The 16,821-nt window shown below is 41.0% G+C and overlaps 1 protein-coding gene across 1 annotated transcript in view; it reads right to left on the bottom strand.

Annotated features, from left to right (window-relative positions):
- Positions 1-16,821, bottom strand: part of NEIL3 (nei like DNA glycosylase 3) — a 328,972-nt gene that overhangs the window by 218,455 nt on the left and 93,696 nt on the right. The window contains exon 4 of the mRNA XM_053703856.1: positions 10,604-10,817. Within this exon, the coding sequence (XP_053559831.1) occupies positions 10,604-10,817 (214 nt within the window). The remainder of the gene's footprint in view (positions 1-10,603; positions 10,818-16,821) is intronic.

Raw genomic sequence — 16,821 nt, 5'->3', positions numbered from 1 at the left:
AGGAGGTTCACAAGAAAGATCAGATAATTCAGAAACTATTCTAGCAGAAGACATAAAGCTTTCCAAAAAATTAGAATAATGCCCAATTTAAGTATAGGTTCAAAAGGAGCAGCCTGCAACGCCCTTAGCACAAGGTTAAGGTTCCATGGAGGAGAAACAGGCTTGATTACAGGTTTAATAAGAACCAAAGCCTGAAAAATCAGGAAAATTAGCAATCTTTCTGTGGAGCAAAACTGAAAGAGCAGAGACCTGCCCCTTCAGAGAACTGGCAGATAGACCCTTATCTAGACTATCCTGCAAAAATAAATGCAGAATACTAGGAATTCATCAATTTCACTACTATCAAGTTCTTTTTCCGGATGGAAAAACAGACCTTGAGACAGAAGGTGTGACTGTAGAGGAAGATGCCAAGGAAGGCAACTGGAAATCTGAACCAGATATGCATGCTAAATCCTGCAAGGCCAAGTTGGGGCAATCAGGATTACAGACTACTTCTCTACCTTATCTTGGAAACCACTCTGGGAAGAACCACCAGAGGTTGAAACCAATAAGCAAAAAGAACTACTAGAGTATCCACTCTGCCTGAGGATCATTGGACCTCGCAAAGTACCTGGGAAGTTTGTTGTTCAAACAAGAGGCCATCAGATTTATCTCTGGGAGACCCCAAAGATCCACAATCTGACTGAAAACATCCTGATGAAGAGACCATTTCCCTGGATGTAGAGATTGACAACTGAGAAAGTTTGCCTCCCAATTCAAACTTGGAATATTAATTGCAGAGACTAGACAAGAATTGGCTTCTGCCCAGGAGAGAATCCAAGACACCTCCATAATTGCCAGGGAACTGTGAGTTCCCCCATGATGGTAGATATTAGCTACTGCTGTGACAGTCTGTCTGGAAACAGAGATGAGACTCCCTTTTTAGCCAAGGCCAAACTTGAAGGGCCCTGAAAATTGTACAGAGTTCTATAACATTATTGGTAACCTCTGATCCTGAGGATCCCAAACTCCCTGTGCTGTCAGAGACCCCTAAACAGCTTCCCAACCTGATGGATATGCATTTGTATTGATCAAACTCTGGGTAGGAGGAGCAAAAGAAGCCCCCTGAATAATAAACTGATGATTCTGCCACCAAGTTAGAGACTGACTTGTACTGGGATCCAAAAATATCCTTTGAGACAGCAGAGTATAATTCCTGCAGCGTGACAAAGCTGAAGAGGCCTATTGTGAAATCGAGCAAATTGAATTGCATCAGAGGCTGCAATCATGAGACCTAGGACTTCCATACACAGAGCAACTCAAGGTAATGAGAGACTGAAGGTTCAGACAAGCTGACACCAATTGTAATGTTCTCAGCTCTGTTAGAGAAAGACTCATGGATAATGAATCTATTTGGAAACCCCAAAAAGGTACATTTGTCTGAGGAACCAAAGAACTCTTTGGAAAATTGATCCTCCAACCATACTTTTAAAGAAACAACAAGAGTCAGTTGGTGTGAGATACTGCTAAAGGAAAAGATGGAGCTTGAACCAAGAGGTCGTCCAGGTATGGAAACCCTGCAATACCCCGAGACCTGATCCCACACAAAAGGGCACCCAGAACCTTTGTGAATATTCTTGCAGCTGTAGTCAGAACAAATGAAAGAACAAACACACTGAAAACGCCTGTCCAGAAACGCAAACCTAAGAAACTGGAAATAAACTCTGTAGGACATAAATTGACCTTCCTAAACTAAAGGCAGAAAAGGTCGGATAGTTTCCATTATGAAAGATGGAGTCCTTACAAACCTGTTCAGAGCCTTTAGATCTAGAACTGGTCTTCTTCCAGAACTGAGACAGGCTGAAGAAAAGCTTGAGCTTTTATAGGATTCCTTAGAACATTGGACAGAAAAAAAACTTCCTCTGGGAGGCATTGTTCTGAATCCTATTCGATATCCCTGAGAAAAAAATAGTTTGAACCCAGGGGTCTGGAACAGATTGAAACCAAGCCTCCTGAAAAAGGCTTAATCTGCCCCATACCAGAATTTCTGGTTTAGGGGCTACACCTTCATGCAGTTTTGGAAGTTGGGATAGATTTCTTACACTGCTTTGACTTGTTCCAGTTAGCATTAGGTCTCCAGTCTGAACCAAAGGAATCTTGCTTTTGAGCAGAGGAGTCAACTTTTTGTCCCTTATTCTCACAAAAAGATATTAAAATTATTAGAAGCTTTGGATATCCCTAGACTTTGTCTTGAGGAAGAAGTCCCTTTACCTCCAGTAACAGTATATATAATAGAATCTAAATCAGAACCAAATAACTTATTTCCTTGAAAGGAAAGAGAATCTAGATTTAGACACCATATCAGCAGACCAGGATTTAAGCCATAAGGCTCTCCTGGCAAGGACTGCCAAAGACATGCTTTTGACATTAATCTTCATAATATAAAAAAACGGCATCACAAATAAAATAATTGGCACTCTTAGAGCAGTATTTTGATGGCTCTGTTAGTGCAATTCTATTGGGTTTGCTTCAAAGACTAGACAACCAGTAAATAGAAGCAGCAGCTACATCAGCAATAGAAATAAATAGCTGGTCTGAGAATATAACCTGCATGTAAAAAAAAGGCCCTTATATGAAAATATTCTAACTTTCTGTCTCAAGGGTCCTTAAAAGAAGCACGGTCTCCTAAAGGAATAGTAGTACGTTTAGCCAGAGTGGAAATGGCGCCATTCACCTTGGGAACTGTTTCAAATAAATCTAAAATTAGCAGCAGGTAAAGGATATAACTTTTTAAACCTTGCAGGAGGAGTAAAACAATTACCTGGATTAGACCATTCCCTAGAGATCATGTCAGAGATAGCACCAGGCACAGGAAAACCCTCAGGGAGATTAACAACAGTCTTAAAAATTGAATTTGAATGATTACAAGGCTTATCAGAAACTTTAGGATCTTTACCCCTAAAGTAATTAAACCCTCTTTTAAAAAGAGAACAAATATGTTCAACTTTAAAACAAAAGAGGAAATATCAGGCTCAACATCAGATGAGGAATCCTCATCCCCATAAGAAACTTCACCATCTGAAGACAAAACAGTATCCCTGGTCTCAGGGCACATAGCATTTGTAGACAGTAAAATCTGAACTGACCTGTTACACTTGTTTAAAGGTGGGAGAGAAGCCAATGCTTCTGAAACTTCAGTCTTGATAAATTAAAATTCATGGCAGGAGGCACTACATCAACATTATCATGTAATGAACAAACCGTACGTGCATCAGTACCCAGAGAAACAGCATTTGATTGGGTTGATTGCATTAACAAATCTAAACATGAGCTACATAATGAGCTGGAGAAGGCACTTCAACTCTCGTACAATAAGCACACCTAATAATGGTAGAAAGATGTTCAGGAGACTCAGTTTCTTGGGTAGATTTAGGGACAGAATCCCTAAATCCTGGAAAGAACTCCCTTAAAAAGCTCTTGAGGAAAAGAAACCACTTACCCCCTCCTAAGCAGTACATGTACAATGAGAGCTAAGCCGAACTGCAAAACAAAGCAAAATGAGTAAATATTAAATCCAAGCGCCAAAACCTGACGGGCGAGAAAAGTACAGAAGACTAAAAAGGGATTGTGCTAACCCGACAAGTGTTACCTGATATGCACAATCACGACGCACAAAAAATTAAGCGCGCAAAAACAGCAAGGGTATAGTGAAAAGGATCTGTACCAGGGCCATATATATTAGCAAATTCCTTAAAAAAAATTGTCCATAACATAGCTATAGGAGTGTTTACATGTAAAAAAAAAAAAATGATACTTACAAATTGACACTCGTCCACTAGCAATCAAGCAGCAGACAGAGAAACCAGTACTGAAACATAATCAGCAGAGATCATGGAATAGGAGTATATTATAGATCCATAAAGGGAGGCAAAAGACAAGTCCCTGCGACCAATTACAGGGTTTTTGAAAATTTTTGAGGTGAGGTGAAAAAAGAATCAAACAATATCCCATATACATCCCCTCTGACAAGCACTGTTCTCTGAGGGGAAACCGGGCCTCAATAAAGACTGAAAACCAATCTCTCTGAAGAATCAAACGAACATCTTCATTCTTTAACCACCTCCAGCGGTGGCAAAGTAAAGAGTGAGCTATGTGGGAGGGGTTTAGTAGAGCTCTTGGGTTTGGGAATCTTTGCCTTCTTTTAGTGGTACAGAAGAGTAATTCCCAAGAGTAAAGATCGTGGACTCTTACCACCTGTATGAAAGAAATAATTTAACTGAAAATCCTAAAATGTTAAAAAACAATTTATGCTTACCTGATAAATTTATTTCTCTTGTGATGTATCGAGTCCACGGATTCATCCATACTTGTGGGATATTTTCCTTCCCTACAGGAAGTGGCAAAGAGAGCACCCACAGCAGAGCTGTCTATATAGTTCCTCCCTTAGCTCCACCCCCCAGTCATTCGACCGAAGGCTAGGAAGAAAAAGGAGAAACTATAGGGTGCAGTGGTGACTGAAGTTTTTTAAATAAAAATATATTGCCTGTCTTAATAAACAGGGCGGGCCGTGGACTCGATACATCACAAGAGAAATAAATTTTTCAGGTAAGCATAAATTATTTTTTCTCTTGTAAGATGTATCGAGTCCACGGATTCATCCATACTTGTGGGATACCAATACCAAAGCTTTAGGACACGGATGAAGGGAGGGACAAGTCAGGGACCTTAAACGGAAGGCACCACTGCTTGTAGAACCTTTCTCCCAAAAATAGCCCCCGAAGAAGCAAAAGTATCGAATTTGGAAAATTTGGAAAAAGTATGAAGCGAAGACCAAGTCGCCGCCTTACAAATCTGTTCAAGAGAAGCCTCATTTTTAAAAGCCCATGTGGAAGCCACTGCTCTAGTAGAATGAGCAGTAATTCTTTCAGGAGGCTGCTGGCCAGCAGTCTCATAAGCCAAACGGATGATGCTTTTAAGCCAAAAGGAAAGAGGTAGCCGTAGCCTTTTGACCTCTCCGTTTACCAGAATAAACAACAAACAATGAAGATGTTTGACGGAAATTTTTAGTTGCTTGTAAGTAGAACTTTAAAGCACGAACCACATCAAGATTGTGCAACAGACGTTCTTTCTTTGATGAAGGATTAGGACACAGTGAAGGAACAACAATCTCCTGATTGATATTCCTATTAGAAACAACCTTAGGAAGAAACCCAGGTTTGGTACGCTAAACCACCTTATCTGCATGGAAAACAAGGTAAGGTGAGTCACACTGTAAAGAAGATAACTCGGAAACTCTTCGAGCCGAAGAGATAGCTACTAAAAACAAAACTTTCCAAGATAGAGTCTTAATATCTATGGAATGCATAGGTTCAAACGGAACCCCTTGAAGAACTTTAAGAACTAAGTTTAGGCTCCATGGTGGAGCAAAGGTTTAAATACAGGCTTGATCCTGACCAAGGCCTGACTAAATGCTTGAACGTCTGGGATATCTGCCAGACGTTTGTGTAAAAGAATAGACAAAGCAGATATTTGTCCTTTTAAAGGGATACTAAACCCAAATTTTTTATTTCATGATTCAGATAGAGCATGAGATTTTAAGCACCTTTCTAATTTACTCCTATTATCAATTTTTCTTTGTTCTCATGCTATCTTGATTTGAAAAAGCAGTACTGTAAGCTTTAGAGCCAGACCATATTTTGTTCAGTACCTGGGTAGCACTTGCTGATTTGTGGCTAAATGTAGCAAACCAATCAGCAGCTCTACCAAGGTGCTGAACTAAAAAATGGGACGGCTCCTAACCTTTTATTACTGCTTTCTCAAATCAAGATAACATGAAGACAAAGAAAAATTGATAATAGGAGTAAATTAGAAAGTTGCTTAAAATTGTATGCTCTATCTGAATCATGAAAGAAAAAATGAGGGGTTAGTATCCCTTTAAGGAACTAGCTGATAATCCCTTCTCCAATCCTTCTTGGAGAAAAGACAATATTCTAGGAATCCTAATCTTACTCCATGAGTAACCCTTGGATTCACACCAATAAAAATATTTGCGCCAAATCTTATGATAAATTTTCCTGGTGACAGGCTTTCTAGCTTGAATCAGGGTATCAATGACCGACTCAGAGAAACCACGCTTTGATAGAATCAGGCGTTCAATCTCCAAGCAGTCAGACGCAGAGAAATTCGATTTGGATGTGTGAATGGACCTTGGATTAGAAGGTCCTGCCTCATTGGCAGAGACCACGGTGGAACCGATGACATGTCCACTAGGTCTGCATAACAAGTCCTGCGTGGCCACGCAGGTGCTATCAGAATCACTGAAGCCCTCTCCTGCTTGATTCTGGCAACCAGACGTGGGAGGAGAGGAAACGATGGAAATACATAGGCCAGATTGAAGGACCAGGGCACTGCTAGAGCATCTATCAGTACCGCCTGGGGATCCCGGGACCTGGACCCGTAACGAGGAAGTTTGGCATTCTGTCGGGACGCCATCAGATCCAATTCTGGTGTGCCCCATAGCCGAGTCAGCTGGGCAAATACCTCCGGATGGAGCTCCCACTCCCCCGGATGAAAAGTCTGACGACTTAGGAAATCCGCCTCCCAGTTCTCTACTCCTGGGATATGGATTGCTGAGAGATGGCAAGAGTGATCCTCCGCCCATCGGATTATATTGGTTACCTCCATCATCGCTAGAGAACTCAGTGTTCCTCCTTGATGATTGATATAAGCTACAGTCGTGATGTTTTCTGACTGAAATCTGATTAATTTGGCCGCAGCAAGCTGAGGCCACACCTGAAGCGCATTGAATATCACTCTAAGTTCAAGAATGTTTATCGGGAGGAGAGTTTCCTCCTGAGACCATAAGCCCTGTGCTTTCAGGGAGTTCCAGACTGCACCCCAGCCTAGCAGGCTGGCATGTCGTTACTATGAGCCACTCTGGCCTGCGGAAACACATTCCCTGAGACAGGTGGTCCTGAGACAACCACCAGAGAAGAGAATCTCTGGTCTCCTGGAATTTTGAGATCCAAGATTGGTCTGAAAGTTCCCTCTTTTTTGGGAACCACAAACAGGTTTGCGTAAAACCCTAGCCCTTGTTCCTCTTTTGGAACTGGGCGGATCACTCCCATGGTATGTAGGTCTTCTACACAGTGTAAGAACGCCTCTCTCTTTGTCTGGTTTGCAGACAATTGAGAAATGTGAAATCTCCCCCTTGGGGGGGAGTCTGAAGTCCAGAAGATATCCCTGGGACACAATTTCTAAAGCCCAGGAATCGTGAACATCTCTTGCCCAAGCCTGAGCGAAGAGAGAGAGTCTGCCCCCTACTAGATCCGGTCCCGGATCGGGGGCTACCCCTTCATGCTGTCTTAGAGGCAGCTGCAGGCTTCTTGGCCTGTTTACCCTTGTTCCAAGCCTCGTTAGGTCTCCAGACTGACTTGGATTGGGCAAAATTCCCCTCTTGCTTTGCAGCTGGGGAAGCTGAAGCGGGACCACCCTTGAAGTTCCGAAAAGAACGAAAATTATTTTGCTTGGTCCTCATTTTATTTGTTTTATCCTGAGGGAGGGCATGGCCTTTCCCTCCAGTGATGTCTGAAATAATCTCCTTCAGTTCAGGCCCGAATAGGGTCTTTCCTTTGAAAGGGATGTTCAAAAGTTTAGATTTTGATGACACATCAGCAGACCAGGACTTAAGCCATAACGCCCTGCATGCTAAAATGGCAAAACCTGAATTCTTTGCCGCTAATTTAGCCAGTTGGAAAGCGGCATCTGTAATTAAAGAATTAGCCAACTTAAGGGCCTTAATTCTGTCCATAATATCCTCTAATGGAGTCTCCATCTGAAGAGCCTCATCTAGAGCCTCGAACCAGAAAGCAGCTGCAGTAGTTACAGGAACAATGCACGCAATAGGTTGGAGAAGAAAACCTTGATGAACAAAAATTTTCTTCAGGAGACCCTCTAATTTTTTATCCATAGGATCTTTGAAAGCACAACTGTCTTCGATAGGTATAGTTGTACGCTTAGCAAGAGTAGAAATAGCTCCCTCCATCTTAGGGACCGTCTGCCACGAGTCCCACATGGTGTCAGATATGGGAAACATTTTCTTAAAAACAGGAGGGGGAGCAAACGGAATACCTGGTCTATCCCACTCCTTAGTAACAATATTCACAATCCTCTTAGGGACTGGAAAAACATCAGTGTAAACAGGAACCTCTAAGAATTTGTCCATTTTACACAATTTCTCTGGGACCACTATAGGGTCACAATCATCTAGAGTCGCAAATACCTCCCTGAGCAATAAGCGGAGGTGTTCAAGCTTAAATTTGAAGGCCGTCATATCAGAATCTGTCTGAGGGAGCGTCTTTCCTGAATCAGAAATTTCTCCCTCAGATAACAAATCCCTTACCCCTACTTCAGAACATTGTGAAGGTATATCGGATACGGCTACTAAAGCGTCAAACGGCTCAGCATTTATCTTAACCCAGAGCTGTCACGCTTTCCTTGTAAACCAGGCAGTTTAGATAAAACCTCTGTGAGGGTTGTATTCATAACTGTGGCCATGTCTTGTAAAGTAAATGAAGTCAACGTACTAGAGGTACTTGGCGTCACTTGTGCGGGGCATTACTGGTTGTGACACTTGGGGAGAGCTAGATGGCAAACCCTCATTCTCTTCTGTCTGAGAATCATCTATTGCAATATTTTTCAGTGCAAAAATATGCTCTTTATAAGTTAGCCATATCAGTGCAAGCGGGACACATTCTAAGAGGGGGTTCCACAATGGCTTCTAAACACATTGAACAAGGATTTTCCTTGGTGTCAGACATGTTAAACAGGCTAGTAATGTAACAAGCAAGCTTGGAAAACACTTTAATCAAAGCAAATAACACTTAGAAAAAAACGGTACTGTGCCTTTAAGAGAAAAAAAGCTGCACAAACTCTGCATAACAGTGTAAAAAAGCAGTAAACTCAACGAAATTTTTACAGTAGCATCATAAAGCCTTAGTAACTTTGCACAGCTATGCAAATTAACAATTAACCCCTCAATGTAAAAACCGGATTGACAAAACGTCAAAAACCGGTAAAAAACGTTCAGCACCTTGCCACAGCTCTGCTGTGGCGCCTACCTGCCCTTTAGGAACGATTTGTGGGGGAAAAAAACTTCTTTACAGCCCTCAAACACAGCAGGAACCTCTGGAGAAGCAGCTGGATGTCTCTGAGGAAAAAAGAAACTGTGCAACTGAGGCGCGAAAATAGGCCCCTCACACCTCACTCGATGTTATGGGGCCTAAAAGAAACACAACAGTGTTTCTTAAACTAGCCATGTGGGTTAAAAACCCTTAAACAAGCCACAATGACCCCTTAAAGTCCCTCAAAAAACGTTATATTTGCATTTTTTTTTTATAAATAAACAAAAACATTTTTTTCCTATCAGTGTCACCAGTAACTAATGAGCCCTTAATACAAGCTAGAATTCCTACTAAGTGTCTGAATACAGCTTACCCTTCCCTCATGGGGATATTGCCAGCCTTTTCTAGAATTAACACAGTCTGTCTAGAAAAAAAAATAGACTGAACATACCTCAATGCAGCTTAGCCTGCAAACCGTTCCCCCAACTGAAGTTTTCCTGTACTCTTCAGCCCTTGTGAGAACATAAGTGGATCTTAGTTACAAAGTGTTATGATCATCATCCTCCTTGCAGAAATCTTCATCCCTTTTCTGTCAGAGAGTAAATAGTACACACCGGTACCATTTAAAATAAACTTTTGCTTGAGAAAATAAAAACTAACATTTTTGTCACCACACTCACTTTACCCTTCCTAGTACTTAGAGTCGGCAAAGAGAATGACTGGGGGGTGGAGCTAAGGGAGGAGCTATATAGACAGCTCTGCTGTGGGTGCTCTCTTTGCCACTTCCTGTAGGGAAGGAGAATATCCCACAAGTATGGATGAATCCGTGGACTCGATACATCTTACAAGAGAAACAATTTTGTGTAGTGAAGCAACCTTGCAATATACTTTATTTTACTCTTTTCCTGTATTAGAAGTGTAAATTTAGACATTTTACCCATTGAAGGGCCAGTATAAGGTATTTTTGTGTTATCAAATAACCCTTTGAGAATAAGTGTAGTCATTTTCTTTTATTCTTGATTTAAAAAAAAAAAAAGTAACTTTTTTGTTCTTTTAATTAGCTAGGAGTGTTAACAAATATACACAACTAATCCTACTGTATTAGCTTCAAATTCAATAGGAGTTGGTGCCTCAAGTGTGCATATAAAAAGACTATACATTTTAGATAAGACTTTAGGAATTGAATTGTTAAGTTATTTAAAATTGTGTGGTCTATCTAAATCAAAGTTTAATTTTGGCTTTAGTGCTCTTTAAATACTGAAACTTTATTTGGCAAAGGAAAAAAAAGGAGCATACAGTGTTTCATAATCATTAGAATAGCATTCATACTCAAACCTTCTTGTCATGTGATAGTTAATATTCAGCACACGGCACAGCACAAAGCATAATGTGATAGGAGAAAGAAAAGAAATGATGAAGACGACAAATCTTAAATCATAGAAATAAAAAATATTTTACACAATGCTATACTTTATTAGTTCAGTTATGAAAATAAAAAGTACCTGTATCCCAGGATTCAAACCACTATCAAAAAGAGCTTCATTTTTAATAATATTTCCAACTCCAGGCAGAACTGCTTGATCAAGAAGAACGTCACAAAGTATGCGGCTTCTCTGATTTTTAACTTCCATTTCTGCTCTTGAGAAACTAAACTTTGAAGAACAGACATCCAAAGTCTCAAATAAACTAATCCGCTCTTTACTTTCTGATGCATTCCTTAGAAAATAAATTGTATGTTAATTACACATTTAGTATATTATTCTTTAGGTCAGCAGTCAAATTTATTTTTTTAAATTTCTTTTATTGAGGTTTTTATACAATACACACTGAAATGACTAACATTACGCAGTATTTATAAATAACTAAATTTATGCTTACCTGATAAATTACTTTCTTTTACGATATGACGAGTCCACGGATTTCATCCTTACTTGTGGGATATTAACCTCCTGCTAACAGGAAGTGGCAAAGAGCACCACAGCAGAACTGTATATATAGCCCCTCCCCTTCCCCTCCACCCTCAGTCATTCGGCCGAAGGTTATAGGAAGAGAAAAGGAAAGGCTAAAAACGTGCAGAGGTGACTGAAGTTTTAAAAAAATAAAATAAACCTGTCTTAAAATAACAGGGAGGGCCGTGGACTCGTCATATCGTAAAATAAAGTAATTTATCAGATAAGCATAAATTTAGTTTTCTTTTACAAAGATATGACGAGTCCACAGATTTCATCCTTACTTGTGGGAAACCAATACCAAAGCAATAGGACACGGATGAAAGGGAGGGACAAGACAGGAACCTAAATGGAAGGCACCACTGCTTGAAGAACCTTTCTCCCAAAGATAGCCTCAGAAGAAGCAAAAGTATCAAATTTGGAAAATTTGGAAAAAGTGTGAAGGGACGACCAAGTCGCAGCCTTATAAATCTGTTCCACAGATGCATCGTTTTTAAAAGCCCATGTGGAAGCCACAGCCCTAGTAGAATGAGCCGTAATTCTTACAGGAGGCTGCTGTCAAGCAGTCTCATATGCCAGGAGGATGATACTTCTCAGCCAAAAAGAAAGAGGTAGCCATAGCTTTCTGACCTCTACGCTTTCCAGAATAAACAATGAAAAATGAAGATGATTGATAGAAATCTTTAGTTGCCTGTAAGTAAAACTTTAAGGCACGGACCACGTCCAAGTTATGTAACAGACGCTCCTTCTTAGAAGAAGGATTAGGACACAAGGAAGGAACAACAATTTCCTGATTAATAATCTTATGCGAAACCACCTTAGGAAGGAACCCAGGTTTGGTACGTAAAACCACCTTGTCAGAATGAAATATGAGATAAGGCGAATTACACAGTAATGCTGAAAGCTCAGAAACTCTTCGAGCAGAAGAAATAGCAACCAAAAACAGAACTTTCCAAGATAATAGTTTAATATCTATGGAATGCATAGGTTCAAATGAAAACCCTTGCAGAACTCGAAGAACTAAATTCAAACTCCAGGGAGGAGTAATAGGTCTAAATACAGGCTTAATTCTAGATAGAGCCTGACAAAAAGACTGAACAGCTGATACATTTGCCAAACATTTGTGAAACAGAATTGACAAAGTTGAAATTTGTCCCCTTAAGGAACTTGCCGATAACCCTTTCTCCAATCCTTCTTGGAGAAAAGACAAAATCCTATGAATCCTAACTTTACTCCATGAGTAACCCTTGGATTCACACCAATAAAGATATTTACGCCATATCTTATGATAGATCTTTCTAGTGACAGGTTTTCTAGCCTGTATCAAAGTATTGATAACTGAATCAGAGAATCCTCGCTTCGATAAAATCAAGCGTTCAATCTCCACGCAGTCAGTTGCTGTCAGGTATTCCCCTTTAAGGTGACTCCTCCTACATAGTCTTTAAAAGACCTGCACACCTGTAACCAGGTGCTTAGTATTTTGTTTGCTACTGACTGAGTAGTTGTACTTTGTCTGAGCTTCAATTTCTATAGAAGTATTCCTTTGTATTTCATCAACTACTAACTTCTGGATATACAAGATTAACAAAGATTTATCAAGTCTCAAGTAACAGCGTGTCTCAGACGAACTGACTTCAAACTTTTTCTGCAGTTGTTACGAAACGGAATCATTGCGGTCTCAATCGCCTTATTCAACTCTAACACCTAATTCCTACCCGCAATTCAGGTTTCTAGCAAAGCACCAGTGACATCCGTTACACACGACTACAACATAACCAAGCCGTTACTAACACCCAGCGCTCTCGAATACCGGAGCAAAGACACACCCACTTCCGTGGCGTAACGGACCTGTGAATCAGATCGGATAACCGACGGCACAGGTAGCGTCTCGCTCTCTTCACTGACACATCTATCAGAGCAGCGCTAAGCAGGCTTCAAACTGTCAGCACATCACTTCAGTAAGTTTATCATTACTCGTTGTAGTGGCATAAGACTTTCCTCTGTCTTGCAGTAAAGACACATAATTCCTCTCAGCTTTTCAATCTATACATATCCCAATAGATCGTGACCCTCTAGTCACTCCCCACCGTATTGGTTACTAAAGTTGTAAGCTGATCTTCAGTTGTTGCATATAGCAGGACTGATTGTACATTGTTATTTAGTTCCTACTTATTAATTCACCACGACAGACAGTTACCATTTTACTCACCATATTGGTAACACAGATCGCAGTGATACAAACTACTAATTTATTAGTATCAACTACTTTAGTACTAACTCTGCTACTGAGATCCACCAATTGATACTCATCCACAGACCAGATCATAACAGTTGCAGAGAAATTAGATTTGGATGTTGGAAAGGACCTTGAATGAGAAGGTCCTGTCTCAACGGAAGTTTCCACAGTGGCAGTGAGGACATGTCCACTAGATCCGCATACCAAGTCCTGCGTGGCCACGCAGGCGCTATCAGGATCACTGAAGCTCTCTCCTGTTTGATTCGAGCAATCACGCGTGGGAGGAGAAGAAACAACGGAAATACATAAGCTAGGTTGAACAACCAAGGTACTGCCAAGGCATCTATCAGTTCGGCCTGAGGATCCCTTGACCGGGATCCGTATCTTGGAAGCTTGGCATTCTGACGATATGCCATCAAATCCAATTCCGGTCTGCCCCATCTGAGAATCAATGAGGCAAATACCTCCGGGTGAAGTTCCCACTCCCCCGGATGAAAAGTCTGTCGACTTAGAAAATCTGCTTCCCAGTTCTCTACCCCTGGGATGTAGATCGCTGACAGATGGGTGGGCCTCTGCCCAACTGATTATCTTGGATACTTCTATCATCGCTAAGGAACTCCTTGTTCCCCCCTGATGATTGACATATGCCACAGTCGTTATGTTGTCCGACTGGAATCTGATGAATTTGGCCGAAAGCCAACTAAGGCCACGCCTGAAGCGCATTGAATATTGCTCTCAGTTCCAGAATATTGATTGGAAGTAGAGACTAAACCTGAGTCCAAACACCCTGAGCCTTCAGGGAGTTCCAAGCTGCACCCCAGCCCAGAAGGCTGGCATCTGTTGTCACTATCACCCACGAGGGTCTGCGGAAACAAGTCCCCTGGGACAGATGATCTGGTGACAACCACCAAAGAAGAGTTTCTGGTGTCTTGATCCAGAATTATCTTTGGAGATAAATCCGCATAATCCCCATTCCACTGACCGAGCATGCACAGTTGCAGTGGTCTGAGATGAAAGTGAGCAAACGGAACAATGTCCATTGCCGCTACCATTAATCCGATTACCTCCATACACTGAGCTACTGATGGCAGAGGAATGGACAGAAGTGCTCGGCAAGCATTCAAAAACTTTGATTTTCTGACCTCCGTCAGAAATACTTTCATAGCTACCGAGTCTATCAGAGTTCCCAAGAAAGGAACCCTTGTCTGTGGAATAAGTGAACTCTTCTCTATGTTCACCATCCAGCCGTGAGTTCTCAGAAAAGACAACACTGGGTCCGTGTGAGATTTTGTCAGATGATATGTTGACGCCTGAATCAGAATTTCGTCCAGATAAGGCGCCACCGCTATCCCTTGGGGTCTGAGAACCGCCAAAAGAGACCCTAGAACCTTTGTGAAGATTCTGGGTGCTGTGGCCAACCCGAAAGGAAGAGCCACAAACTGATAATGTTTGTCCAAGAAGGCAAACCTTAGAAACCGATGATGATCTTTGTGGATTGGAATATGAAGGTAAGCATCCTTCAAATCCATGGTAGTCCTATATTGACCCTCCTGGATCATTGGCAAAATCATTCGAATTGTCTCCATCTTGAATGATGGAACTCTTAGAAATTTGTTTAGACACTTGAGGTCCAAAATGGGTCTGAACGTTCCCTCTTTTCTGGGGACCACAAATAGGTTTGAGTAAAACCCCTGTCCCAATTTTGGAACAGGACAGATTACTCCCATAGTAAAAAGGTCTTTTACACAGCGTAAGAATGCCTCTCTCTTTATCTGGTTTGCAGATAATTTTGAAAGATGAAATCTCCCTCTTGGGAGAAAAACCTTGAATTCCAATTGATAACCGTGGGTCACTATTTCTAGTGCCCAGGAATCCTGAACATCTCTTGCCCAAGCCTGAGCAAAGAAAGAAAGTCTGCCCCCTAATCGATCCGGTCCCGGATCGGGGGCCACCCCTTCATGCTGCTTTGTGGAAGAAGAAGAAGCGGGGGGTCCTCCTTTAAAGTTCCGAAAGAAACGAAAATTATTCTGTTTACCCCTCATTTTAACCAACCTATCCTGAGGTAGGGCATGGCCCTTACCACCTCCTGTAATATCAGAAATGATCTCCTTCAATTCTGGCCCAAAAACGGTCTTACCTTTAAAGGGAATAGCTAAATAGCTTATGTTTTGATGACATCAGCAGACCAAGATTTGAGCCACAATGCTCTACGTGCTAAAATAGCTAATCCTGCATTTTTTGCTGCTAATTTAGCAATTTGAAAAGCAGCATCAGTAATAAAAGAATTAGCTAGCTTAAGAGCCTTAATTCTATCTAGAATGTCATCTAATGGAGTCTCAACCTTAAGAGACTCTTCTAGAGCCTCAAACCAAAAAGCTGCTGCAGTAGTTACTGGAACAATGCAAGCCGTAGGTTGTAAAAGAAATCACTGATAAACAAATAATTTCTTTAGTAGACCCTCTAATTTCTTATCCATACGATCCTTGAAAGCACAACTATCATCAATGGGTATAGTAGTACGCTTAGCTAGGGAAGATATAGCTCCCTCTACCTTAGGGACCGTTTGCCATGAGTCCCGAATGGTATCTGATATAGGAAACATTTTTTTAAAATAAGGAGGAGAGGGAGAAAACGGTATACCTGGTCTATCCCATTCCTTACTAATAATTTCCGAAATTCTCTTAGGAACCGGAAAAACATCAGTGTAAGTAGGAACTTCCAAATATTTATCCATTTTACACAATTTCTCTGGAGGAATCACAATAGGATCACAATCATCCAGAGTCGCTAAAACCTCCCTAAGCAACAGGCGGAGGTGTTCAAGCTTAAATTTAAATGACATAGCATCCGAATCTGAGACAAAACATTCCCTGAATCAGAAATTTCACCCTCAGACAGTAATTCCCTGATCCCCAACTCAGAGCAATAGTGAGGGAACATCGGAAATAGCTAATAAAGCATCAGAAGATTCAGTATTTACATTAATACTTGACCTACTGCGTTTACCCTGCAACACTGGTAATTTAGACAGTACCTCTGTAAGGGTAGTTGACATAACTGCAGCCATCTCCTGCAGAGTAAAGGAATTAGACGCACTAGAAGTACTAGGCGTCGCTTGTGTGGGCATAAAAGGTTGTGACACTTGGGGAGAATTGGATGGCATATCCTGATTCTCTTCAGACTGAGAATCATCCCTAGGCACACTTACTTCATTTAAAATATGCTTTTTACATTGTAAAGCCCTTTCAGTACAAAAGTTACACAATGTTAGAGGGGGTTGCACAATAGCTTCTAAACACATAGAACAATGAGAAACCTCAATGTCAGACATGTTGAACAGACTAGTAATACCACAAAAGTCGTTTAAACACTTATTTATAGCATAAAATAAACATTAGAAAAAACGTGTACTGTGCCTTTAAGAAAAGAAAAAGTGAACAATTTTTTCCAAAATGCACAAAAAACGTTAAATTATTCCAAATTTAACTTAATATCGTTGGTTAATCCAAAAATTACTGCACCCAGAAGCAAGGGC

The sequence above is a fragment of the Bombina bombina genome, chromosome 2 (genome assembly GCF_027579735.1).
Source record: "Bombina bombina isolate aBomBom1 chromosome 2, aBomBom1.pri, whole genome shotgun sequence".
Taxonomy (NCBI): domain Eukaryota; kingdom Metazoa; phylum Chordata; class Amphibia; order Anura; family Bombinatoridae; genus Bombina; species Bombina bombina.
The sequence above is the reverse complement of the archived record's forward strand: the minus strand, read 5'-3'. Positions and strand labels throughout refer to the sequence as shown.